Source organism: Ammodytes marinus, assembly GCF_949987685.1.
Source record: "Ammodytes marinus genome assembly, chromosome: 14".
NCBI classification, from domain to species: Eukaryota; Metazoa; Chordata; class Actinopteri; order Uranoscopiformes; family Ammodytidae; genus Ammodytes; species Ammodytes marinus.
Genome location: NC_137218.1, coordinates 16,537,663 through 16,564,210, shown reverse-complemented (window position 1 = coordinate 16,564,210; position 26,548 = coordinate 16,537,663). Strand labels below are relative to the sequence as shown.

The following is a 26,548-nucleotide window of genomic DNA, read 5'->3' as shown; positions in this document are numbered from 1 at the left end:
AATGGTAATAAGAGACAAGAATATAAAAGAAGACACACTGGTTGTGGCTGTGGCACAGTCTTTTACCCAAGAGTGGGTGGTAGATTAATGTTTCTGGCAGGCTCCATTTTGTTCATTTCTAAACATTCCTGTTTCATGCTGGAGGTGTTTGAATTGTGGATAATTTTCTTTAGAAAAAAGAAAAAAAAAGCCTTAAGTGCACTCTCATTCATAATGGCTCCTTGTGTGCATCCTGTCTACAGTAAATAGTAATTTAATTCCTCTTTGGGTATTTGACATGAAATCTCTCCTGATCTCGGTGCAAAAAGCTTGATGACACAGATGCTGGATATAGTGCCATTGATTGGGTGTGCCTGCGTGTGGTGTATGTTGTGTGGAAGTAGGTGCGTGCTTTTTTTTTTGTTGGCCTTGGCAAGCTGAAATGTTTTCCAACTTAAGATCCTGTCGACAAACCCTTCTTTTCTCAACCCCTCAGCCCTCCTCTTCCCCTGCCTTACCCCTGTATCCATCTTCTTTTTTCAGTGTGTGAGTGTGCAGGGTGGGCTCGCTTCTCATTTGTTTCTTTTCTTTTCTTTCTTTCATCCCTTGCGACATTTGTCTGAACTTGAGCTCCTGTCAAAATGTGTTGCCCTTCTAAATCTGACAATGAAAACACGTATTGTACCTAATTAGCAAAATTCTAATAACAAAGTATCAATCTTTCACAAATACAAAAGGAGGTCTTTGCATGTAGCAGATCCGACGTATGCGGGGCCTGCAGGCAAGGTCCAGACATTTCTCTGGCTTTGTTAGTGATGTAATTTGTCTCGGGTTTCACTTTCTATAGAATGGTAATACCACGTTTCAATACACAACATAAATACCTGCAGGAAAAGTCAAAAAGAGTCTTGATTTGCTTTTCTAACATACGTGCCTCATCCTCACCCTTCCTGCACACCCTATTTCCCCACATCAGACCTAGCTGTCAACAACTTCATAATGAACCAAAACCACCCATAGCAAGTCTGCCTTTTGTACTTTTCCCCTTATCTGTTTATCTTGTTTATTCATTCCATCTGTAATAGACAGTCCCTTTTCAAAATTACAGAAAGGAACACGAGGCTGTCCGCACAAGTGTAGCAAGAATGCATGCTGCACGAATTGGCCTCTAGTATGGAGATAAAAGATCTCGGTCCCAGCAGTAACAGGAGACATGTCAAACATTCCCTGCCAATAGTCGGGAGGGGAGGGGGGGCACTCAGAGCACTCTTTTTTTTTTTGGTGCATAAGACTGACTTGTGGAAAAGCAGGTCTGGGTGGCAGAGCTATTACCGTCCTCTTTATGTGTCTGCTGAAGGGTCTCTACTTATGACATTTATCACTGACTCTCCCATCTGACAGACTTTTATTGGCAATGGCGTTCAAATTTTTCGCCTTGTTTTTGAATTGGGGGTGATTTACTTTATCAGATAAAAGAAAGGCCCTGTGTGGTCCTGCTGTATGGTGCCACCTGTTGACACGCTACTGCTAAGATAGCACTTTATTTAGTTTGGGTAATCAGTTCGATTTCTTTTTGTCAAGTTTATGTGTTATTAAAAGAGGTTTGCATTTATTTAAGGCCAAAAATAGTTAGTTTCAACATTAAAATGTTGGATACCTCTTGCATCTGAATGTGTAATACGGATTTTAGTTTGGTTTCTTCATGTCCCTTCATCTGCCTTGCGTTACTGCGGATATGCAGCGCTGTCAGAGATGGACCAGGTCTGTACACTGTTCCATGCTCTCTGACATACTTCCAAATAGGCCGCATAATTTATACTTTTTATCATGATAACATTGCTTTTAAAAGTGAAAACACACAAAGCCATAACAAAGTCCAGATGGAGGCGATCCACCCCTGGTTGAATAACTGCCTTGGCTTTCTCCCTGCACAGAATTAGATTCTGTCTTGTGTGTTTTTGAGATGGCTTTCTGTTCAATCGTCGCGCAGAAGTGAAAGAGATTAAGCCAAGCTGCGGTAAATTATCAACATTTGTCATAAATTAGGGGGACATGTGTGTAGAACTCTGCGCCACGGATAGGCAAATTGAGAATGTATTTCATTACACAATTCAGCGTTGTGGGGCTGGGTCGTGAGGTGCAGCGCAGGGCTATAGGATTCGGTGTGAGCACTTTTCTGTTCGCTGCACATGCACCGGGTGCCTCAAGAGAAAAAAAAAACTGCGCAAGAGGGACCTCTCTTTTCATTTTTACGATTTTCCTAGAATCCTTTGGAGAGCGTGGAAAGACAGGCATGTTTATGAAGGTTTCCAGATGGTCCTGCTTGCACCCCCAGCTTTTCTTTTCAGTTCTTGGGCCATGAAGGATTAATCAAAGTCAGTGGCAAGGGGCTGATGGCTAAACACTGTGGTTCGCACTAACACTAGAGGAAACCTCTGCTCAACTCCAACTCACATTCAGCCCCTGGGCTATACACGACCGAGGAAAGTTGAAACCTGAGGTTAAAAAAAACAACAACCAAACTTAACTAAACCCTGGCCACATAAGTGCAGATAAACGAAGTCTGTTAAGCTGAGTTTGCGGTCAATGTCCTCCTTTGGGCATCAGGACTTTCTCTCTCAACAATCCAGCCAGGGAAAGCAGTCAGCCTTGAAGTATACACCTTAACTCTGCTCCCCTTTGTGAGGGGTGGGGGGATTATGCCGCTTGATGTTTATGGATTCTCCGTTACATGTATAGGTTGTAATGAATTACAGTTTGATGTCATGCTTTGCCATTACTGGAATCCATTCTCAGTGATTGAATGCATGCTAAGCGTAATGCAAGACGAGTAGGAAAGGTTTTCAAATGGCTATGATCGGGCTAAGGTCTCTCTTTTATCAGACATTTTTAGCCACGCCACCATTACTGCTTCCCTCATGGGAATGGATGCGGATGAAAGTGCTGTCTCTGGAAAGAGGATGATAACCAATAGGAAAAAAACAAAATAAAACACTCACACAAAGGGGGAGTTAGAACAAAACTGTTAATTTCCAAGAAGACAATGCTATTTCTGTTAATAATTCTGCCTTACTATTGTCCTTTCCTTAATCATCCCTTCAAACACACTAAAGAGAAAGCAATCCTTCAGTTGACAGGACTAACTGGAGCAGGTGGAACAGAGAGGAGCTCTCAAGTGACAGAATATGTGTCTTGAACGGTTTGAAAAATACAATGTTTGAATTACACTGCAGCAGCACCGAAACCAATACATACTAGCACTTTCGTTGCTTCTCCCTTTATTTTTCCTTGAATGAGTGCCTTATTAGACCAGTGCATAAACACAGACACTGTAACCCGGCCGCACAGCTGCTCTAAATGGCAATGAGGAACACGTACAGCATTCACCACACATGCTATTAAAACAGCTGTCAACAGAAATTGCTGTGGTCTGCCTCATAGCAACTTCACTGGATGATTACAAATGAGTCCACCACGTTGGATCGGCTATATAGAATAAGTCGATTGGACAAAAAGAATTGCAATACAATACAACAGGGGAGCAACAGATATAACTCATGTCATCACATCAATGATCCTCCCTGACTTTATATGAACACATAATATTCCAATATGATTGAATGGAATCTCAATTGAGACCGAGCACATACTGCAAACACGGATTGAGGAAAGACATACTGTAGTATACAGTACCGTATGCCTCTTTTAAGTCAAGGGCTGTGTATGTTACCCTGGTTACCTCAGAAATATCATTACAATCCAGCAGAAAAATAGACGACGCTGAAAGTTGTCCTACTGTTGGTCGTCCAACCGATGCAATATGTTGAACAAAAGGCCATGTAATGCTACTGTCTTGTGATGGCAGTTGTTTGAGTTGGTCCAACAATTAATGCTCACTGTATGAGTCGTAAAATAGGAGTGAAACACTACCTGCTCCTAGCAAAGGAGAGATATAACGGCTAGCTTTCAGAAATGTTTTATTGCCATAGGTCTGCAGGGCACTCATTTACATAGTAGTACAATTTATTCTCCACTAGATCCCCTAAATGAAATGCTCATCTGTTGTTTGTATGTGTGTCTCCAACCATGTCAATAAATGTGTAGGCCTTGTCGTTAGTTTTAATCTCGAGTAAACATGTGGCGCAGCCTGAGTAAACACTGTATTGGCTGAACCAGATCACCTCAGAAACAAAAAACACTGTTTTCGTTTCGTCATTGGGACACACTGAGTGTCTAGCTCTCCTTGTATGAGTTTCCCCGAAAAGTCAGAAAAACTACGATAGTAGTGGTGGTCCTTTCCTAGTAGGTGGGTTTTAGTTTTTAGATTCAAATAAGCGGGCCAAGAGAAGCTCTGAGGGTCACTACGGCTCTCGCCATTCGGCCCTTGGTTAGATTGTGACATTGGCGAGACTCAAGCTTTGTTTTTAAGTGATAATATCAAAGGGGAAGAGAGGAGGGGGTAAGGGGTTGTGTATTCACCTCTATTTACTGTAAAATGTAAAAAACAGTTATCATTAGCTAACTGGCTTTTAACCTATTGCAAAATAATGTTTCCGAATAAGGATTTTGCAATAGATTGTAGTTCCATCGGTTTAGCAAAACAGTATTTGTTGTAGGAACACAGCTGAATCTTAAAGAGGCATGTAGTCCAAAGATTGTGTTACTTTAAACTACCATTGCAAATTCATTCTAACCCCTTATAAATGCCGCCATTCGGCCATGTCTGCTATAAATTAAGTTTATACAACTTAAAAATCCCCCACATTTTTAGTTATTGTGTTCCTTAGCAAAAACATTTTCTAATGTTGCATAGTGGCCGTACCGAGTGCAGAACTTTTAAAATCAAGTTCAAATCAAGGCACTCGTTATGTTAAAAGCATTTCAATTTGGTTTGAAACGTATTGACTGTTGCATAGTACATACACATCATTTCTCTGAGATGGGGTTGCGTGATAAGGATTGAAAGAGCAAACTGATGTGTCTCTCATGGTAAACAGATTCCTACCTTTGGGTCTTGAGAATAGATACAGTGGCTGGTTACAGTATTAGAGCTGGCTGCTGCTGCTGGTGAAGGATGGAAAGAAGTTACGTGGCGTCTCAGGGATATTTTTTACTGCCGCTCAGCAGGTTTTTGTACATACTTTTGTCAAGTCTTACAAGTTTATTATAAAACCCCTGAAGTGGGCGCACATGTGTGATTTATAGACGCTCGGCGCATCAGTTTAGCTGCTGTTCCCTCGCTTTGGCCTCCAGCTGTTTGAATCAAAGGTCAAGTTTTCAGTGTGTATCCATTATGTATTAAATGTCAGGGCCGACATATAGCTACAAATATGATGAATATGATCAGTGTTTAATACAGATAAATTGTTGTATCGGGATTATTTTAAACAGATTATAGTTTGGTCAGGTCAAGGCCCTGTGTATTCTATCATGTCCAGATATTTTGTGTTCTATTTTGTATTTGAGTGTTTCTTTAATTTATGCAAGAGGAACTGAAAGCAGAACTTTTCCTCACTCTGGGGGAGTAATTGAAGGACACAAAGGAAATGGAGGAGGACAGCGGCGAAAAGGAGGAGAAGAGAAGAAAAATGGGACACTAACTGTGCAGTGTCATGGATTGGATGTCAGTTGATGTCTGCAAGCCAGCAACTGTTCTCCAATGGATTCTATGTTGTTAGTATTGGGATAAGGGCCATAGCTGAAGCCACTGAAAGCCAGTTACAGCGGCAAAAAGAAAGAAAAAAACTTTACAAATTGTGTTTTGAGAGGTTTGAGGTTTGCTCCATGCATGGTTGACACTGAATCAGATCATGATTAATGATATGGTCTGTTTGCATTTACCCAGAAGTTTTTTTTATCAAGTGTTTCAAGAGTTCTTGGACTTTGAAGCCCTTCATTGTTTACGATATAAACAGTAGTGATCCGGGATCTTTTCTGGGAGATGTCGGTTGAGAAGATTTACAAATGAATGGGTGCAGATGCTTACAATATGTCCACAGGAATGTGCTTTCTGCTCTTCCTAGAAGCTTTTGAATACAGACAGCCAGGTGATGTGTGCTGTGTAGGTAAATGAACCATCTCATAAGAGGGCGGGGATGTGTGGGTCTGATCATCACATTTAATTGCAGTTGCCAAAATATCTAATGCTATGTCTTGCCGTTGAGCTCCACCAATGCCTTAAAAAAGTTGACGTATTTCTCTTGACTCTTTTCAAGAGAACAAGCTCATGCATGTTACTGGGTCACAAATGTAAACGTTTGTATCTCTCACTGAAAGCGTCACAGACATGTTAATATAGAGATCATCATCTGTTGTATAAAAATGACTCTATTACCTTAAAATAGATAAAAGTGGAACAATATATTTTGACTTCAAGGAGCACAGGCGTTATGCAGCCTATGTAGCAAAAGTGATTTACTTCTCCGTTTAAGATTATGAGAATGATTTTAAGAATCTTATGACCAGTAGCCAAATGAACTCAGCAGAACATGTTGTGTGTGTGTGTGTGTGTGTGTGTGTGTGTGTGTGTGTGTGGAGGGGGGGGGGGGGGTTCAAATATCAGCCTTCATTTTCCTGTGTTTGAAGTTAACATGTTCTCCACCTCCTCCTCGTGTGGGCTTTTTCTCCGGCTCGTCTGTTTTTTCCACCGACAGTCCACCCACATGTAAAGCCAGGTGGACTGGAGATTATGTGTGAGTATGATTGTCTGTGTGTGCTATAGCTGGCCCGCCCTGCAGAGGACTGATGATCTGTCCAGGACTTCCCTCTCCCCCACCCCACCCTCCCTCCCACCAGTGCATTCTGGGATCGGCTGCCGCCCCAGATAGAGATTCGTGCGGCTCGCCCTTTTGTTTTGCCTGTTTTACGGTGGAAGACTGCACAAGGCTTCTATTTTGAGCGTGGGAGGTTTTTACAATGTTTTGAGGTTCCCTTCTCCCTAGCAGCTCTGTCTGATCTTTTTTTACGAGGTGTTTAACATGCCAGCACACCGAGCGAGAGGTCAGGTGTGACCATGAGGTAGTTCTGATTAACTGATAAACCTGGAAATGTTTTAAGGGGAAAATGTTGAGGTCAGAGCGGTTGGGTTGGGTGCTTTGTGGTGTGTTGGAAACTTTAAATAATTTTTTAGGGAACTTCTGCAGGACAATAGTAACATGACAGCTTATGACTAAATATAATAATAATGTTTTATCTTTAAAGATAAAATGTCCGTCATAAATCACAGCTCATCTCAAATTCAATTTTTTTGACTGGGTTTGTGGGTTTGGATAGTAAACCTTTATGTCTGCCAGAGCATGAAGCACCTGAATGCGTGCCTAAAGTAACACTCAATGGAAGATTTTGATATACGGAAAGTATTTTTGAAGTCAGGAAGTAATACAGTAAATTCTGCACATGCAACGATTACATCTTGTTTTGGTAATAAATGATATTTCTTTTAAAAAAATATTGAAAAACAACATTTTAGCTTCAGTTATAATATTGTGTTTGGAATTTGCAAAGTGCTGATTTATTTATGTTCTTCATAGACTCATGCTGGCGAGCAAAGCACAGACTGTGTTTGCTTTGTTTGGCTGACTAGCACGGGAATTAACCTCTGTTGTTTTAGCTAAACCAGAAGTGTGCTTCTGAACAAGACGGAGCACACTTCTCCAACCGGAGGGAGAGACCTGCTAAACTCTGTGACAAATTGGGAGTTGTGCAATCTATTCCTGGTGGCAAAGGGCCTAATATATGTCGGATCCAGTGGCTGAATCGAATCCTAGTGCGATCTCATGTCACAACAATCTGATGACATTAGCATGTCATTATAATATCAGGCTGCTGAAGCTAAAGTAGATATAGCCGTGAAGGTCAAACCAATCGGAAACTGACTGTATTCCTACCAACAAACTATATAACGTTCCCCTAAGGTGTTAATTTCTCCTGGCGGCAGGTACAAAGTTGCAATCGCGTGTCAACATCTGACGTGTGAAGTACACACCTTCCCTCTCGAGTCCCATCCTGCCACTCTGTGCCTCTCTCAGCACTTCAAACGTCCTTGGTTTCGTCCCGATAAGCAGCCTTCATCCCAAACATATTATATCTATTCAGTCGGGGGGATTAAGTGCAGATACATGACATTTTGGGCCATTCCATGGACCTGAGTCAACGCGTAAACAACTCCTACGCTATGTCGTGGATATATTTATCTTTGCTCATAGAAACTCGTTGAGATTGTGTCAACACGGCTTGAAGACACAATTACATTTGTGGACGTAAAACTAAGAGTTCCCTTGGAAATACAAGTGTAAAATATGAGTTGAGCTGAGAATACTTGTTGAGATGCAAGACCTGTTATCATACGGTTATAAAATAACAACCGAGTTCATAAATGAACCCTAGTGAAGGTGATCATGTTTCATGATGCCTCCTAATTTCATAATTTATTCATCTCCCTAGGGTCATAAAGGGAGCCATATTGACACACACACACACACACAAAGATGGATTAAGATAAACGCAGCTGGTGATCATTTATTTTTTATTTTTATTTTTTTTCAGTAACCACAACGCTATCTCCAGGCTCAGGCCATGCCAGACGATGCAACGACACAGATAAGGCCTACTGTGTGAATGGCGGCGACTGTTACTTCATCGATGGTATAAATCAGCTTTCCTGCAAGTGAGTTATCTACTTTGGTTTTTTGATTTGTCTCCAAAAAGTTGTCAAACTTCTTTCCACGCAGTTTTTAATGAAAACTCCTTTCTTTTTTCTTTTTTACTCCACGTCGTTATTCCTCAACATCCTATCTACAATTTTGTACCCGGCTATTTATTTTCCTGAGAGCACTTGTTATCCTCTCTTCTTTCTTTCAGCAGCAGCAGCAGCAACACATCACAGGAAAAAGGCTGCCAGTCTGCCTAACTGCCCACCTGTTGTGTATCTAACACTAATAGTGGAGCGAGGGCGGTGGTGTGCTCATCCTTTTAAGTCATGTTTAGTGTACAGGAGAGCTGCACATTAAAAGCCTTTTCAAAATGTCATGAGTCACTGGTTTAGTAGTGAGCAAATATTTATGCCTGCGAGAGGCCCCCAGTGAGGTAAATAGGGCCGTTGCTTACATTTGAGGTCCTTGGCAGAGGGGATCAAGACCCTGTGTGTAAAGTGCGCGGGAGGAACCATGTATCTCAGCTTTTCAGGAAGAAAACAGGCTGACATTATCACAGAAACAAATCTTTTTTCTCTTTCTTTGACATTTACGTTTTAGTTAGTGTTACACTCGAAGGTCAGGAAAAACATCTGGCACAATTTTCACAGGGAGTTACTTCAAATCAACTGTTTTCTTGTTGTTTCGCGTTTTCTGAACAGTGACACATTTCTGTGTGTGGAGATGCAATGCTGTGTTAATTAATCTACTACTTACTACTTTCTGAAAACCTTCCCAATGTACTCCGTTCAGAATTGTTCTCGCTATGTCGTCATAGCGAGAGAAGCCACCTCCCCCCACATTAGTAACCAGAAACTTCCACCGTGCAATAGTCTATGACACTTGTGTAGTAAATCCATCGGTGAAACTAAAAAGGAATGTCCTCAATGGTTATATGCCTGTTATTTACCTAGTGTAGCATGTAGCTTCGGGAGTAGCATCCAGCTTTTGTGCTCAAAATCCTCTTATTTATCTTACCACCTAATCATGTTTTATTCAGTATTGCACCACTACATGCGTAAAACCTAATAGAACACAGAATATGCACATTGCTCTCTTGGCATGGTTGTCAAATATTATGTTGCGTGTTCCGTTGGACCATATGTCATTATAGCATAAATCCTTTGGCTGGTTTGATATAGAGCTGTATCATTGGCGAGGCTGCTGTGCCCAGTTGGCCCAAGGAAGAATGCTCGACAAGCAATGAGGACATGGCTGCAACAGCCGTCCAATACGCTGTGTACAAATTGGAGGCAGCAATAACTCAATTGCTGCAGCTAATTCACTCACGGCCGGGGCATGGGTCCAGAAAAGTTGGATAATGCAGTGAAGGCCTGCAGGGATTTGTTGCCCCACAGCCATCTCATTCAATATAGTCCAGGCTTCAGTGGGCATTAGTCACTGGCTAAACAAGTCCTGCAGACAGCTAGCCCTTCTTTTCCTTCCCTGCTCCTTTACTTTGAGCTAAGGTTAATAAAGTACCTCACTGATGATTTTTCTTTATAAATAAATCAATTATGAATAAATTATATAGACTCTTTTGAACATAGGTATCAAGCATAAACATGCCTTTTCCCCCAGCCTAATATAAAACAAATGTAATATATCCATTGAGTGTGCTGGTGCTTTTGATTGACAAATGAATATGAACACTAAATTGGTGAGTGAATCACTTATATTTATCTGATCACGTATTTAATACAATCTGAATTTGACAATGGAAAGGAAAGTACTAATATGTTTCGAACTTCAATTAAATGTTTTCCTTGGCCAATTGATCCATCGTTTTAGTCTATAGTATTGTGTTAAATATCGCTGGAAAGAAAGCTTATTATAATTTCCTAAAGTTTCCTGGGTGATTTTTTTCAGATTGATTCAAAATTATATAGGGACAAAAATTAGCAAATCGTATCGGGTCAATTTTCTGCTGAACAGCCAATTGCTTGGCCAACTAATGGTTTCAGCTCTATGGAAATGTAGGAAATGTTTATTTGTCTATCAAAAGGGAGTTATATTTTCAGAAAGACAGACACTGAGTTATGAACAAGGTACATGGGTAACTTTTTCTTGAATCATCATTATCATCATCATCTTTGTTCAGGTTTATCGTATGTAGAATAAGTTCAAGCAAAGCTCACACTTTATGTCTCTTAACACATGGTCTAACTTTCATCATTTTCAGACTTCCTGTTTTTTGTATTATTTGAAGATTTTTTTAATCAAGTTATAATGAATAATGACAATGATTGATTTACCCTTTTATCAACTAAAGATAAACGAATTTGCAGCTGCTTTATGAGTACAACATCTGATCTTTAACTTAAATGTAGTGACAGTATATTTCTTTCATCTATCGGCTAAGTTTCCTTAGGTCTAAGGTGGTGCTTTTCCCCCGTGACGCACCATCGGTCAGAATGAGTAATTAAATGCTGAAAGTTATGGTGCTCCTGGGAGGCCCTGTGTGAAACCAGTAAATCACCAGCAATGACCTTTGTTGGATTGGTGGTCCAGTTGTGACTGCGAGTGGAATGTCTGTGCCGCTAAAAGACAAAACTGCTCCTCCAAATGGGATTATAATGAGGAAACATTTTTTTTTTGGGCCCTGCAGACTTGATGTGGATGATACAGTAGTCTGTCTCCGTTTACAAATACATGAAACGACATGTCAGCAAACTTTTCTCCATGCTGACATGTGTTTCACACCACAAGTAAAGAGAGTTATCCAGTTATAGTTTTTTCCATGGAGAAAATGATTCAGGAAATGCAGGACTTAACTTCCTTTTGATTCGACTACTTTAGCTCACTGTCATTTGGTATCGGTTATAAAACTGTCACATTTGCAGGTTATGAAAAGAGCTACCAGGCTCCCAACAGGCAGCTAGAAAGGGAACAACATTATTCCATTTTCAGCCTTGCTGCACAGACATGATTGATTTATTGATCACCTACAAAGCACTTTTCTGTCCATATACTCATGAACGTCACTATCCCCCTAAATACAGGTTTATTCAAAAAATGGACTTGGCTATTGCTCACAGACCCCTAGCAGTTTAAACTGATATAATTACTATTATTATATTAATCTAATCTGAGTCTATTTTTAGTAAGGATAGGAACATTGTGTACAGTGATCGCTAAATTTGGTGTGTCAGTGAACATTAACACTTGGGTCCCCTTTTGAAGTGTCAGTCTCCCGCGTTTTCCCCTGTTTTTTCACCACGAAAGGTCAGAGTAATATTTACAGTGAACCTCACTTCCTGTGCTTTTCCTTGTTCATAACACTTGTCTGCTCCTTCCCAGATGTTCGGCTGGATACTTCGGCCCGCGATGCTTACAGACTGAGCCGCTGCGGTTGTACATGCCCAATCCTTCCAAAAGTATGTTCACTTGATATGAGCAGCTGAGACCAGAGACACAGTTGTCACTGGATTACATCTGTGGACTCCTGCTGTCCCCCCCCCACCCCTCAACCCTTTCCAGTTCTCCTCCTCTTTCACCTCTTCTTTCTCCTTCTCAGGTCAACACGCAATGAGCTGTGCACTACCACACCATGCACACGGTGGTGTCATCCATGGGAACACTCTGCTTCTGCTGTCTGTAGTTTTGCTGTTGGTTCTAATTCTGTGTCTCTCTCCCTCCCCCCTCTCTCTTTTCACTTTTTCCTACGCATACTCTCCTTTCTTACTCCACCTGTGCCCTCTCTCTCTCTTTCTTCTTTCTCACTCAACCACCACCCTCCTCCTCCTCCCTCTCTTTTTGTGGCTTTCTTTCTTTCCATCAGGTGTCCAAATGACTTTACTGGTGATCGCTGTCAAACCTACGTTATGGCCAGTTTCTACCGTATGTCAATTTCCTCCTCCTGTCAATGTTGTCAGACTGACCTTGTGTCATGCATGCATGCTGTTTAATTTCCTGTTATAACCTTATAGTTGTGTCCGTGCCTCCTTCCGATGACTCATTCGCAAGCTGGCGTAGTTTAGTATAGAGTCTGTTATTGTGTTTGATCTGCATGTGATATTGTGTGCCCTTTAACTCTCAAGTGTATTGAATGTGCACCCTTTAGAGTACAAGATGATTGTAGGTTTGATAGCAGCAAGTAGGCAGCTCAATTTAGATGCTTTGTGGAAGTTGATTTGCATAGCTGCATGTAACAACACAGTCCCTAACCCTACCTTTGGCTCACTTACTAACGAGTAAGCTTGTTTATGCAATCAGCTCCAAAACACATGCATGTATGATCCCATCAGAGATGAATGGATGAAGGCCAGGTCTGATCAATTAACATTAACATATACACATGACAAATTATTGGATCTGTTAGGTGGTGCCCTGGCCCTTTATTATGTAACAAGATAAAACCTGCACGGATTCCTTCATAACTCTATTAAGGTTACCCCCTTTTTTATTATGTGTGCATCAACCAGTCCAGTGTGTATGCCATGCATGAGCCAACACGAAAACATTCCAGCATTGTCGCGTAGAATTATTGACATATTTAATTTTAAAGATAGGTGGGATTTTCCAAGGGTCCAATCATTTACAGAACATATTCTAAATGTTAGTGTTCTCGCTTCGTAGATCACAGTTTCTTTAAATTGGAATGTACATGCACAATCACATACAGGCTAAACATCACATTGCCAAGATATGCCATTTTGTTTCATGCTCAAAATCAGTCGATAACTAGCTCAAGACCTCAATTACAGCCAATTCTCTAGCGAGCACAGAACATTGTTATGTCAAACAATCAGCAATTCGAAAAAGCAGTACAAAAAGATGGTACAGGGAAGAAGAAGAAGGGCTTCGACCAGGTGTTCTCAATTTGTAAATAAAATGTTCAGATAGGATAAAGTACTGCATGACTATGAATAATACGGTAATATGATTATTAATTACTCAGTAGTGGAGAAGGGGTAGGATTAAATTAGCTTTAGTTCTTCCTATTCCTTTTCGGACATGTTCAATTAATATTGTTTTCTTTCGTTTTTTTAGCTTTTATACGTATATTCATTTTCAAACACACACTGCTTCAAAAGACTATCAACAAAATGGTTCTCTCACAGCACATGTCCTCGGCGTGGATCTTATAGCGCTGTGCTAGTGTGCCGTGTCAAACAGCTTTGCTAGCCTGGGGTAAGAGAAGTCAAACCTGTGCCACTCTACACGGAAATATTAGTAAACACATCCATCAACCATGGAATTGCACATAGAGGTTTTTGGAGAACTATGGCTTAATAGATCTTGCCCTCAAGGTTTTTTTTATTTTAAAACTTAAATCATGTCCTTGTGATTATCACCTGCGACCTTAATTGTTCTACACCTAGGTATTACCCATTGGTTGTTTACTTGTTAAGTATACCAAGTGATGTTAAACGGAGTGAGTGAACTGACATCAATGAAACATCAAACAATGGAGATTTCATGTAGCTGGGACTTGGTTCTCACAAGAAAACAAACTGATGGTTATACATAGTGTATGATAATGGTATCCAATTAAATACGAAGCCTTCCATTCCTGTCAGATAGTAGCAAAGAATGTCTTGCTATCTTTCTTGCATAGGTGTCAGTGTCTTGTCTTCGCAAGCCTGTGTGGTTGCAATTCCGTGTAACATTGCAGTGGGAAAATAACTAAGTGCATCTGCTTTCGGAGTCGGCTGATGCTCATCACCTAGTCTGACTCCAACGAGCTTACACATGCTGTTTGTTGTATGTTGGCTCAGAGGCGATGCCGAGAAGAAAAAAGAAAACCTTCTTAACTACGAGTAATTTCATCTCACATTAAGTCGTAATGCACTGTGCTGAAATTGCTTTGCTTTTTTGGCAGAGTAGACAGTGGTGTGTGGGAGCTCTTTTTCCTACACTCACCCACTTTTTCTGCATTCTGTTTTACTCCGGTGCAGCTGTGCGTGTATAGCAAGGACAGCATTTTTTATTTCCAATTCGCATCCAGCCACATGAACACAGACCAGGCTTTGATTACTTAGTTTACGTGCTCATACGCTCAAATCGATGACCTGATTATTTGTAGGCTCTGTTTTATTCAAACCGATGTTGAGACAAGATGCATGCATACCTGTTAACATGCACACCGCACAAATAGTGTTTATTCGAATGGAAACATTTTTCAGGTAGACTTGCTAATTTCATATTTTCATGCATCACTTAAAGCTGTTATTTTTTTACTGCAGAGATTATTCCTCCACTCGGCAAGTGTATACCTTTTTCTAAATATGTCTATTAACCTCTTAGTGGTTCAAAATACAGATCTCGGTAGAAATTTGGTTCTCAAGGCAGCATTCAAACATGCTATAGATGTGGTGGATGTATAGCCCTTAAAAGTAAGCTCTATTGGCCTCTAACATATTTAAAATTTTTGTACTCTCAATTAAAGAGAATAAATCAAATTTTCTCTCGAAAAGCAGGCACATGTGCATGTGCACGCACACATCCATTCCACACTTAAAGAGCCGCCTCCTGGAGGGGCACCTCCCATCCCCAGGAGATACCAAGGAGGATGGCTTCTGCTCCTCAGCCTTAAGGGCTTGGCTTAACAAGAGCATGTTGTCATAAGAACAGCTGGGACTTGCTTCAACCCAAGTAAAGCAAGTGAACTGCCAGAGATATAGACTGAGCCGGTTGGTGCAGCCTCCCTATGGCCTCACTCTGCCATATAATATAAAGTCCAGCTATAATTCTTCATATTCAGGTTGATAATTCCGATACCGCACAGATACACTCCTTTTAACTTGCCTGTTCATGTGATGGGTGTGTTCGGTAACTGACTGTGTAGAGATTTGGGAAAACACTAAACTGAAAGCACAGGTAATCTCATGCAAGATGACGCATATTTTCCCCCCTACAGCAGAAATGAGAGTTGCTTTGCGCCCTAATGTGTCCTATTCCCATTAGGAGATGTTGTTTATGTAATAAAACAAAAACCTTCTGCAAATCTGAAGCCTCCATCAAAAATCACATAAAAAAAATAACCGTGGACTGTGTTGAGACATACAAAATAAATTTGACACAGGAGCAAAAATCCAGACATGTTGTTATTTAATTAGAGTATAGTAGCTATGAAAATAAAGTATTACAATTATAGATTTGTAGTCATGTAGTTTTGTGTATTTTGGTTTGAAGTGTGTGTTGCATGCTGTGCTGGTGTTTGTCTACTAATCCTGTCAGTCTGACAATTACTGACCAAGTGTTTGTTTTCTAAGTTGCCGTAATACCCAGTTCTGTTTTCTTCACTATATGTTAAAAGGTGCCACTCTTTTAATCTAGTCTGTTTCCTCTTGTTTTTTTCTTCCAACTGTCAACCCTCTGCAAATGGCAGAGCATCTTGGGATTGAATTTATGGGTATGGAACAATCCATTTTGACTCTCAGTCTTAGCATAGCTACTAAATAGACGTCCTTCATTTTGACTTGCTCCCGTCTGTGGTGTGAACTGTAAATCATATTGTCCCCCGATTAACCAATCCGATCTCTCGATCAATCCTACCATAACTCATTGTGATCGCAAACCCTCAGTCGATGCAACTGATCCTCTATCAAACATCATTAACATGGATGTCATCCCCTGCACCTCTCATACAGTACATGTGTAATGGATAATTGTAGAACTATTAACTTTAAGTTTCCTTCTTGTACTCACAGTAGCATAATTTACCTTTTGGACTGATGCTGTGTTCCTCATTCCATCTGTAACAAGCATGATGTATCATGTTTGTAGCTACTTCCCGTCTTCCCCTCAATCTACAACTCTATCTATCCAATCCTTTTAGTCTCATATCTGCCCTTCCCTGTGTTATGCTATCTCTTGTCTTTTCTACTCTTATGTTTGATCTTGTCTATGTTTCTTGCATCACCCCGTCTTAAGCTTAGCTGAAATGTGACTTTGAATTATGAAAGATAATATTTGTGTTACTGGTTTTAATTATCGTTTAAATCAGTAGATGCTGTGAGCATGCAATGCTATGTTTAGGACCTACAGTCATGTTATTTTTCTTTCATCCTCCGCTAATTCCATCCTCCTTTATTGTTAGCTCTTGATTTCTGCTACCTTTTCCAGAGAAGTGCTTCAGGGGTTGAGATAGTTAAAAATGAAAAAAAGGTTGAGATCAATTACATTTATGTACTTGACCTAAATGTACTTAATGAATGTCATTTATTCATGGCGTCAGAAACTTGACGCACAACTTCCATGTCGTGAAAGCAAAATGGCTGCTGGTGAATGAAAGGAAGGAACCTAAGATGGACGGGAGTTTTACAAATTCAATTTGTTCATATTTAAATATTTATCATGGACCACCCCGTCTACCTCTTTGCCCTATCATTTACCCCCGGGGACACACAAAGAGTCTACCTCAACCTCATACAAGCTGTTCTCTGGATGAGCAAAAAGCATCAGTCGAGATTTCCCCTGATTCATATTAATCATATTTCATCTCAAATTTCACTTGTGTCATCAACAACTGTAAAATAAGACTGCATCATTGTGCTTACTGAATGCCTGAGTAGTTGAAGACTTCTTTAAGAGAATACGTTTCTTGTTCATGCAGCCACCACGATACACAATCAACATTTAGAATAGACTTACAGGATCATGTCTATCCTTGCACATTTCCAAATGTACATATGCTCTGGTTCCATACTGCAAAGTTTGTCAGTAATTGAAGAACGGAACCATTGCAGAATCACACATGATTTGAAATTGCTTTGCAGTTGCTTAATAGATCAGTGGAACTACATGCACCAACCCACGTCGCCTCACTGCAGCACAGGCCGCGACAGCATCTGTTGTATTGGAGATAATGTAGGAGAGGAGAGAGGTTTGACTGAGGGGTTATCATGGAAGGGTAGATGAAGCTTCATACTGCTCAGGATTTAGTACAACATAAAGGAATAAATGTAGATCTACTGTGAAAAAGTGTGAACCTGCACCTTCAAGAGACTAAACTTTGTTTTTCTTTCATTTCTCTCTCACCGTGTGTGTGCGTGTGTGTGTTGGTGCGTCTGCGTATTTGTACGTGTGATGTTGACAGAGGCAGAAGAACTCTACCAGAAAAGAGTCCTGACAATCACGGGTATTTGTGTGGCTCTGTTGGTGGTTGGCATCGTTTGCGTGGTGGCCTACTGTAAAACCAAGTAAGTCCTGCTGAGAAGTGGATTTGCTCACATTTTTTTTCTGAACATGCAGCCCTTTTCCTATTACATCTCTATCACCACCTGCATTTTTATTAAAAGATAAAAGTTTACTATATGTACTTGAGCTGCTGTCTTGAGAATAAAGCATTGCTGTGCTTGCTGTCCTACAATGTAGTCGTTTATAGTGATATCTGGTATTCACATCAAGTAAAGAAGCGTTGTGTTGAAGCAAGAGATGACTGAGATTTTCTCAACAGGAAACAAAGAAAGAAGATGCACAATCATCTGCGACAGAATATGTGTCCAGAGCATCCCAATCGAAACCTAGCTAACGGACCCAATCACCCAGGACCAGGCCCAGAGGAAATCCCTATGGTAGATGTGAGTTTCTGAAAGGATTCCTAACGGGGTTTTTTCTTTTTTAAAGAATGCGCTGCCAAATGGTTTTAGGCTCAGTTATATAATGAAAGCTTGTCTTTTTTTTCTCCAACATTTTTCCCCCCATCTGCCAAATCCATTTTGCAGTACATATCAAAGAATGTCCCTGCAACTGAACGAGTCATACGGCCTGCAACAGAGGGATCGTTCCCCGCCAGCCATGCCTCTTCCAGATCTCACAACTCTTCCACACGGGCCCATTCATCAACTCATAGGTAAGCATGCAGCATACAGTACAGTGTGTTTGCCCTCATGCTTTCCCATCATTCAGGAATGTGTCATTGAATAGAAATACAGAATCACAAACAAAAGACTATTGGTTAAATATTTCGGCTTCTGGAATCAACTGTTGTCAAGCCTCTAATTCAAAAGGTGTACTTCTTTTTGCAGAAAAAAAAGGTGGGGAAAAAAAGTCTCACAGTGGGATACGCTGGGGTGTGTACGTGTTGACACCTTTTTTTTTATTTTTTTTTTGTCAGACATGAGGAACGGACATGGAGCCTGGAACATTCTGACAGCATCCTCTCTGATTCACCGGGACTTATGTCATCATCCGTGGGGACCAGTAAATGCAGCAGCCCTGCGTGCATGGAGGCACGGGCCCGCCGCGCTGCACACTGTGGTTACTCTGACCCCCACCGGCCTGGCCTACAGTATGGAGAGTCCTTCGACTCGCTGGGCGACTCTCCGCACAGTGACAGGTGGGAAACAGGCCTATGTGGCTGCTGTGGCACTGGGGGCTTTGTCTTGATCATTTTGAGAAGTTTCCTCTCTCTCTCTCTTAGCTGGTTCTCTCTCAGCCCTCGAGAGGCCAGTCAGGGCACTCTGAGAGACTCACTGGAAACTAACTCACAGCAGGTGTGATGATGCAATACGCTAAGGTACATCCAAGAGTGAAAAGCAGTGCCTAATTCAATGGGAAGTCGGTGCATATTTACCGCCTTGTCCAGGGACAAGTAAGAAGATAAGAGCTTCATGTTTGCATTGCAGATATACAGTTATACTCCAAAGCTGTCTATAGTTATCCTTCACCTATTTCTGTACGGAAGGCAGAGAGATACCAGTCTTCCTGTGTGACTCTGAGCAAGATGAAGTGTCTTATAATGTTGGACTGTTCCTTTAAAATCAACTCAGACATGCCAGCTCAAACACAATTTATTCACTCTTGATATCGTGCTTTCTCTCTTTTTTCGACATACTTGTTGTCACCTGTATTTTAGCTTGCCTTTTAAGTGCCTAAGATACACTCCTTGATTTTTATTTTAGGGCCTAACTTTGACACCTAAAATCCTGAAATACCTTCCCTGCTCTCTGTTGATGTTTTGAATTCCAACTTATATCACAGTGAATCATCTATCTCTCAGCAAGCCTACATTAGTGGTGAGCTGCAAGGAAATAGGGGATAAGGAAGCATTATTGAGCCTTATACTCAAATTATGAACTGTTTGTTTAGGCATCAAGGCAACACCCATAAAAATAGTCAGTGAGGTATTTTTGGTAATAGCACACATATTTTGAAATAAAATGGAATGGTGGCCCAGTTAGGTGGAGCGAGTTTCTCTTTGTTGACTCAGTAATGGAGGACCCTGTCATAAGGTTATAATGAAACAAGTTAAAAGTCAACACAAAAAATGGTGTTAAAAAGAAAGTTAACACAATGTCTTCCTTAATGGTTATTGATTATGAGAAGCATCAACCATTCTATATCAGATGGGTCACCATAAGGAATGGTACAATATACAATAGAACCTGAGCAGCAGGCTTGAAGAAAAAGTACCCAGTGAAACCACACACGATCCAGTGGGTAGAGAGTACAAGATGGTAAAATCTCACAAAATATGAGTATTACCCAGGAGGCAACTATTTCATTGAGGTTACTTAACCAACACAACTGTTATCACATTCTCAGACGACTTGGACATTTGAAGTACAGGAATTTAATCCATGCACATGTTTTCAATAGCAACAGTTAATTGTACAAGTGCAACGCCCAAGTATACTCTCTTTTAATGTGCAAAATGTGGCCAGGTCAAATGTATGAATTTACCTTTCATTTTCACAAATTAAAACAAAAAGTGGAAATTAAACCAATTTAAGAAATTGTGTTAATGCTATAAACAGTTACTGCGTAGTTCATGCATCTTTAGCATTAACTAACTATTTATGCTTGGTTATTAATGGTAAGTTAATGCTTTGTTAAGCATTAACTAGGTTTAGTTAACTATTGATTAGTTAAAGATTAACTAATGGTTAGTAAATGCTTAGTTAATACTTATAGGGCCGGTTTCACAGACATGGATTAAGCCTAGTTCTGGACTAAATTGTACTTTCAATGGACAATCTCCATTCAAAATGCCATTTAGTCCAGGACTAGGCTTAATCCATGTCTGTGAAACCGGCCCATTAAGTGTTAACTTAACGGTTATTAAAGGTTAGTTAATGCTAACTAAGCATAACATAAGCATTAACTTACAGTTCATTAATGTACCCGTATTGTAAAGTGTCACCAAAGTATCCACTGGATCAGTGTGAATATAGTGATCATATGTAGCAGAGGTGCTTATTGGATGTGCCAGCTAGTGCCTGCCTGCATTTTTGCTAAACAAGTTTCTGTTAGCTTCTAAAACATTACTTTCAGGCATACCAAAGTCCCACTTAGGACCAGATGTAATAGAGCAAGAGGTTCCCAAAGTCTCTTCAGCTGTTCCATGCATGCATCTGGAAAGTATTTTATATTCTGTAGAACTGACTACATGACTGACAGAGTGTCCCATACAAGGAGTTGGCTGCAGCTATAAGTATGATTTAAATAACAAGGGCAGCATTAGACTGTGTACTGCTGGCAATTTGACTAAATTGTATCCAAAGCAAATGACCATGGGCTTGTAAATTGTCAAAAACTGACCAGAAAGGATGTGGCCCGCCTTTTATGTGCTTGAGCTCTAAGGTATCAACAATGCCAGCATATAACAAGCATGTGTGAGTGAAAAGGGCCTTGGCCATTGGGTTGTTATGCAGAGCCAGATTGCATAACCAACATCAAGAGTCATTCCAGGTAACAAGCACCTCTTTCATCATGGACGACAGCTTCTGCATCGGCTGAATCAGTGTTATGGGAATATCTCAGGCTTGTGTCTGTTGTTATTTCCTCAAGGCAACACTCAAATGATCCACACACTCTGATCCACAAAGATAAATCATATCAGTCATATCATATGTACATTTTTGAGTTGATTTTCACATGCAGTCACATGATGTGTGACATGTTTAATTGGTTTATGATTATGTTATCATAACTGTAGGACAGATTGCGGACGTTTTGACAATCCAAACTATCTCAATTGTTGCAGCTTGGGTTTAAGGCCTAGGTTGAGAAGTGATGAAAACCTTGGTAATCAAGTGTGGGGTCAAGACTCTCTGTCGGTCAAGAAAACACGCTCCTAAATGTAGCTAAAGACTAGTTGGCTTTAGAAAAAGTGTGTAACAGTCATTAGTGGTTCAGCATCCTCAAGTATTTCCACAAATCGACTCCATTATTCAGCCATGGTGCCCACAAAGCCATGGCACATTTTTTTTTTGAACAAAGCTTCCTAAGATAACCACAGTAACTAAGAGTTGTTTAGATAGCAGTTTATTTATAAATAAAACAAGGAAAGGAAGATGCAGGAGGTTGCACCACTACATTGCTCAATATCTTATAGCATATTGTGTAAAGATGTAGCCTGGAATTTAATATGCCAGCGCCTAGTGGCAGGTCTGGATTTCCAGGCTAGTAAAGATGAGGAGCTGGGTAAGTTAAGGTATGGGAGAGGATTAGGAATACCATAGTTACTTTAACTAAAGCCAGACTTAAAAGATTTGTTTTTGGAATGGTTAAAAAGTAGGATACTGGGTTGGCTGGGCAATCTTGTTGGGCAGGTTGGTCCAGAGCCTAGGGGTGCAGACGAAGACAGTTTAGCCGACGTCAATCTTCAGAATAGACTGAAGGACAGCCAAAACAACTGTTTTGAGCAGCTACTGTAAGGCTTGGCTTTGGCTGAAAAGGCTTGAGAAGCTCAGATATAGCCACTTTAGTTTGGTTAGAGATCGAAGATAGTTTGCCTACTGTGCCCTAATAATATTTGAAAGTCCACTTTTTCAAGTCATTAGCATCTACCAATATTCATATTCGTATGCTATCAATCCACCTGCTGTTCACAAAAGAAATGGATCTAGAAAAGATCCCTGGGGGACCCCACAGGGAGCTTTTGCCATTGGTTAACTAACTAGCCATAGACATTACATTTCAGAAAACCAATTTCAGGCAGAACTTGTACCTGGGAAGTATATCAGAGTATTCACTGCAAGATATTGATAAAAGTAAAACACAATTTTCCCAAGTAATTTGAATCTTGGGAAAAACAGCCCTAAATATTATAAAAGTGCCTAAATCTGATTTGGAATCAGATTTTTTTTAAACAAATCATTATTTTGAAAGAACTTCAATGTTTAGAAATAGTGTACAGCTACTATGCTCATTTTTCAGTGTACCTTACAGCTATACCGCTCAAGTGAAAATCTGAGCTAAATCTATGTATGGAAAGATTTCTTTTCCACTGAATATTTAAGTTTCCATCTACAGCTTACCGATAACCTAGCACTTAATGTGCAATGTTTAGTCAGTTAAAAGAATAGCAATACAAAATTTAAACTTCTTGTTGTTCACCCTTCCTCTTCCTCAATGCTGTTCTTTGCTCTCCTGTAAGTAACTATTTACTTCTCTCTGTATTTCCTACAGATACGTGTCAGCCCTGACGACACCAGCCCGCCTCTCACCAGTGGACTTTGTTTACTCATTGCCCTCGCAGGTGCCTACCTTCCAGATCACGTCCCCCAATGCCAACCATGCCATGTCCCTCCCTCCTGCTGTCCACAACCCCTACCCTCTGGAAGACGACCAGCCTCTGCTGCGGCGCTACCAGGTGCCCCTACATGACGCCCAGTGCCAGGAGCCCTACCGGCAGCAGCGCCGCACCTATCTCAATGACAGCAGGGGCAGCCTACCCTCCAGCCCCTACCGGCGGGCTGAGGAAGAAGACTATGAGACCACCCAGGAGTATCTCTCCTCTCGGGAGCAACCAAAGAGAAGTGGGTCCAGTGGAGCTGGTAGCCGGCGCTTTCGGAGATCCAGACTGAATGGCCACGTGGCCCCGCGTGGATATGAGGCATCTCGGGACTATGGATCTCGAAGCTGCCTAACAGATAGTGAGTCAGAGGAGGACGGTGAGAGCACGCCCTTCCTCAGTATGCAGAACATGAATGCTGAGCCCTCCACCATCTACAGGCCGGTGGACAGTCGGACTTCTCACTCATCGGGGCGGCACAGTGGGCATGGAAACATGCATACAAGACTTACACACTCACGCTCCAAACCGGACAATACACCCATTAAAGAGTGAAATGAACCAACAAAAATCAATATAGTATAGACCTGCATCTATAAGAAATATTTTTATTTTATATAACTGACAGATATTCTAAAGAAATGAAATATTTATTTTCATTTTAGCAAAAGTTGTCTACTAGTTAACAGCAAAGACTTTTTTATAGGGAAAACTCTATTTATATGTACATTTTGATTTACAGCATAAAAAGATGTGCCAGTTTTTTCACGACGTAAAAAAATAGAGTAATATTGTGGTGCCTTTTGCTGTATGCCGATGCCAGAGGGCCAGTGGAGGTTTTTGTAGCCTTTCTTATATGGACGCCTCATTTTTTATACACGTTTAGGTTTTCTTTTCTCTCTCTCTGGTTTCCTGTTTTATTTTATTTCCAAAATGCATTCTTTGAGGAGTCTAGCCCCACTGGAACATAATCCCTTCCATGTCACACAATATAAACCAATTCAACATAAAGTGTATGTTTACATTAATATGATTCACCAGTAGGGTTTATGTTTTGGGGTCTAATAGAGCGCCTGATAAATACAGTGTGACCCTTTTTGTCTTCTGACTAATGTCTACCAAGAGAAAGAAGGACAGAGTAACAGATGTAGAGAGAGGGGTCGTGCGGTTGCATGTGTGCATAAATGCTTGCGAGCGTGTGTGTGTGTTTGTGTGCGTGTGTGTGTGTTTGTGTGTGTGTGTGTGTGTGTGTGTGTGTGTGTGTGTGTGTGTGTGTGCGTGCGCATGTCAGTTTGCTTGCATGTATTTGTGATCGTTAGATGAATTTCATTGTTTGTTGTGGTTATATCAGACATGTGGGTCTACTGTTGTGTCTCTCAGCAGAGCTGACAGAAGAAGAGTGTCTCAGAGGTTCACAGAATAGTGCTTTATCAGAACAGTGACCCCCAGTGTAGGTGGACTGGTAAGGCTGCTGTACGGTTGTATGTTATGCAGGTCATTGCTTGATGTGTTAACAGCTATTCTGCCTCCTTAACCAGCCTGCCCTAAATACGTCCCTTCCATTCCCCAGCAGGTTTTCCTCATGTTAGCCTGTGTGGCAACAAACACTGAGCCGCATGGCACAGGGTGACCCCGGCCATCATAAGTGACAACAAAAAGATTGCATCTGTTTTCCCCACAACTCAGCCCCTAAGCCCATGCCTCATCATCCTTCTGTGTCCATTGTGTTTTGGTGGCTCGTGTTAAAAGGCCACACAGTGTCTCAGGATTTCAACATGCACCCCCTTCATATTGTATACCCTCTTCCTCAACTTAAGTTCTACCTAAGACTAAGGTTCTCAGATGATGAAGGCCTAAATATCAACATAGTCTACCAGTTCCCTGAACACTCCCATACAGAGAGAAGGAAAGCTAAGTGGAAGCCGCTCAGAAGAGTACAGTACAGAACATACTAGACAATATAAATGAAATAGCTGTGAAACTTTGGAGGATCATAAAATGCAAAAATATGCAAACTTTCTATTTTGCCGTTTGATTACATCATTTTTCTAAGAGGTGACTGTAGTGTGTGTTGTGTGTATAAAAAAAACTATGTGATGCCTATAGTGTAGAATGAAATATCATGATATAAATGCATATTTACATGAGTTAGTTTTTAAAGCCATTATGCAGCCATCTCTCAAGTTGTCAGCCTTTCTTGTTCACATACTCATGTCCATTTAATGTCCGTGAATTATGTTATCACACTTGGTTTAGATGACCGCTCCACTTCCCATGCTTACATCCACCTAATATCAAATAGCATCCAAATTGTGTCTCCTCCAATAGTACCCTGTTGACCGGTCTTGTCATTTCAAATTCAAACGGCAAATGATGATGAGTTTAAAGTAAACACAGTCATTTTAGCCCCCTGTCCTCCACTGAAGGAGAAGTTAATAATTCAGAGTTAGTCCAAGAAATGTCAAAAACATCAAAAGTTGTTCAGTGAGGACAGCTGATGATATTGCGTCACTGTTTGTATGTTTCTACTCCACGTTAAAAAAAAAGAATGGAATGCTGAACTATCAGGTTTTTTATTTGAAAAACTCTCAAAAAGATTGATCTGCAATTCTAACTGCTTTACTGTGAATGCACAGTGGTATTATAGACAAAGGTCTTTGGTCAAACCTCACTATCAGATATTTCATTGGGTTTCTCACGTCTCTTGAGTCTATTTTTTATTTTTTTTGTCAGAAAAGTGCTAAAGAAGACAGTGCTCCTCTAGTTTCAGTGTGATACCCCCTTCACTTCGCCAGTCCTCTCAGCCCAACCCAGTTGCTACCAGGCGGGTCCTGCCCGTCTCTTCTGTTTCATTTTATGACCCCCACCCCACCTGACCCCAACCCTCGCTTGAAATGTTTGAACACCTCTCTTCTGCATGTCCTTGTGGTCACGGTTAGATGGGTGCATGGTAAAAAAAAGCAGCAGACAATTCTTTTTCCCGTAAGTGAAAGTGTATTTCATTTAACATTCAGCAATAAAAAAGAACCTTTCCCCATGTCATTCCTGAAATATGCTAGAAAAAAGAAAAATGCGAGATTGTCATAGATTGTAAAATAAAATGATAAATGAATCCACCTGTTCATATGAGAAAATAAATCTTTATTCATATCATTTTAAGATGTAGTTATTTATGTTTTTTTTAAAAAAGACTTTCTCTGCATTTTGACCTTTTTTTAATCTTGACTTCAGTTTTTTGTTGTTCATGTTCATAGCTCAAGTTCAACACACACACACACACACACATACAGTATTCCTGGGTGAGAGCTGAACACAACTGTTTAAAAGAGAGCAATGTATTGGTGTCTCCTAAATAAAGTAACAATCTAAACGTCAACGTTTTTATAACCAATTACAATCTTAACTTTACTTG

General features: G+C 40.6%; 1 protein-coding gene across 4 annotated transcripts in view; it reads left to right on the top strand.

Moving 5' to 3' along the window:
- The window catches only part of nrg2a (neuregulin 2a), a 51,695-nt gene extending 25,447 nt beyond the window's left edge, over window positions 1-26,248 (top strand). For 2 of the 4 annotated variants that reach the window (XM_080041646.1, XM_080041643.1), the window contains exons 4-11: window positions 8,524-8,644; window positions 12,451-12,509; window positions 16,003-16,026; window positions 17,713-17,815; window positions 18,073-18,196; window positions 18,341-18,468; window positions 18,733-18,954; window positions 23,031-26,248. In XM_080041646.1, coding sequence (XP_079897772.1) covers window positions 8,524-8,644; window positions 12,451-12,509; window positions 16,003-16,026; window positions 17,713-17,815; window positions 18,073-18,196; window positions 18,341-18,468; window positions 18,733-18,954; window positions 23,031-23,691 — 1,442 coding nt within the window. In that variant the 3' untranslated portion in view covers window positions 23,692-26,248. Of the gene's footprint in view, window positions 1-8,523; window positions 8,645-11,969; window positions 12,047-12,450; window positions 12,510-16,002; window positions 16,027-17,712; window positions 17,816-18,072; window positions 18,197-18,340; window positions 18,469-18,732; window positions 18,955-23,030 lie in introns of all 4 variants that reach the window. The other 2 variants (XM_080041645.1, XM_080041644.1) reach the window with 2 other exon arrangements.
- The last annotated feature ends 300 nt before the right edge of the window (window positions 26,249-26,548 follow it).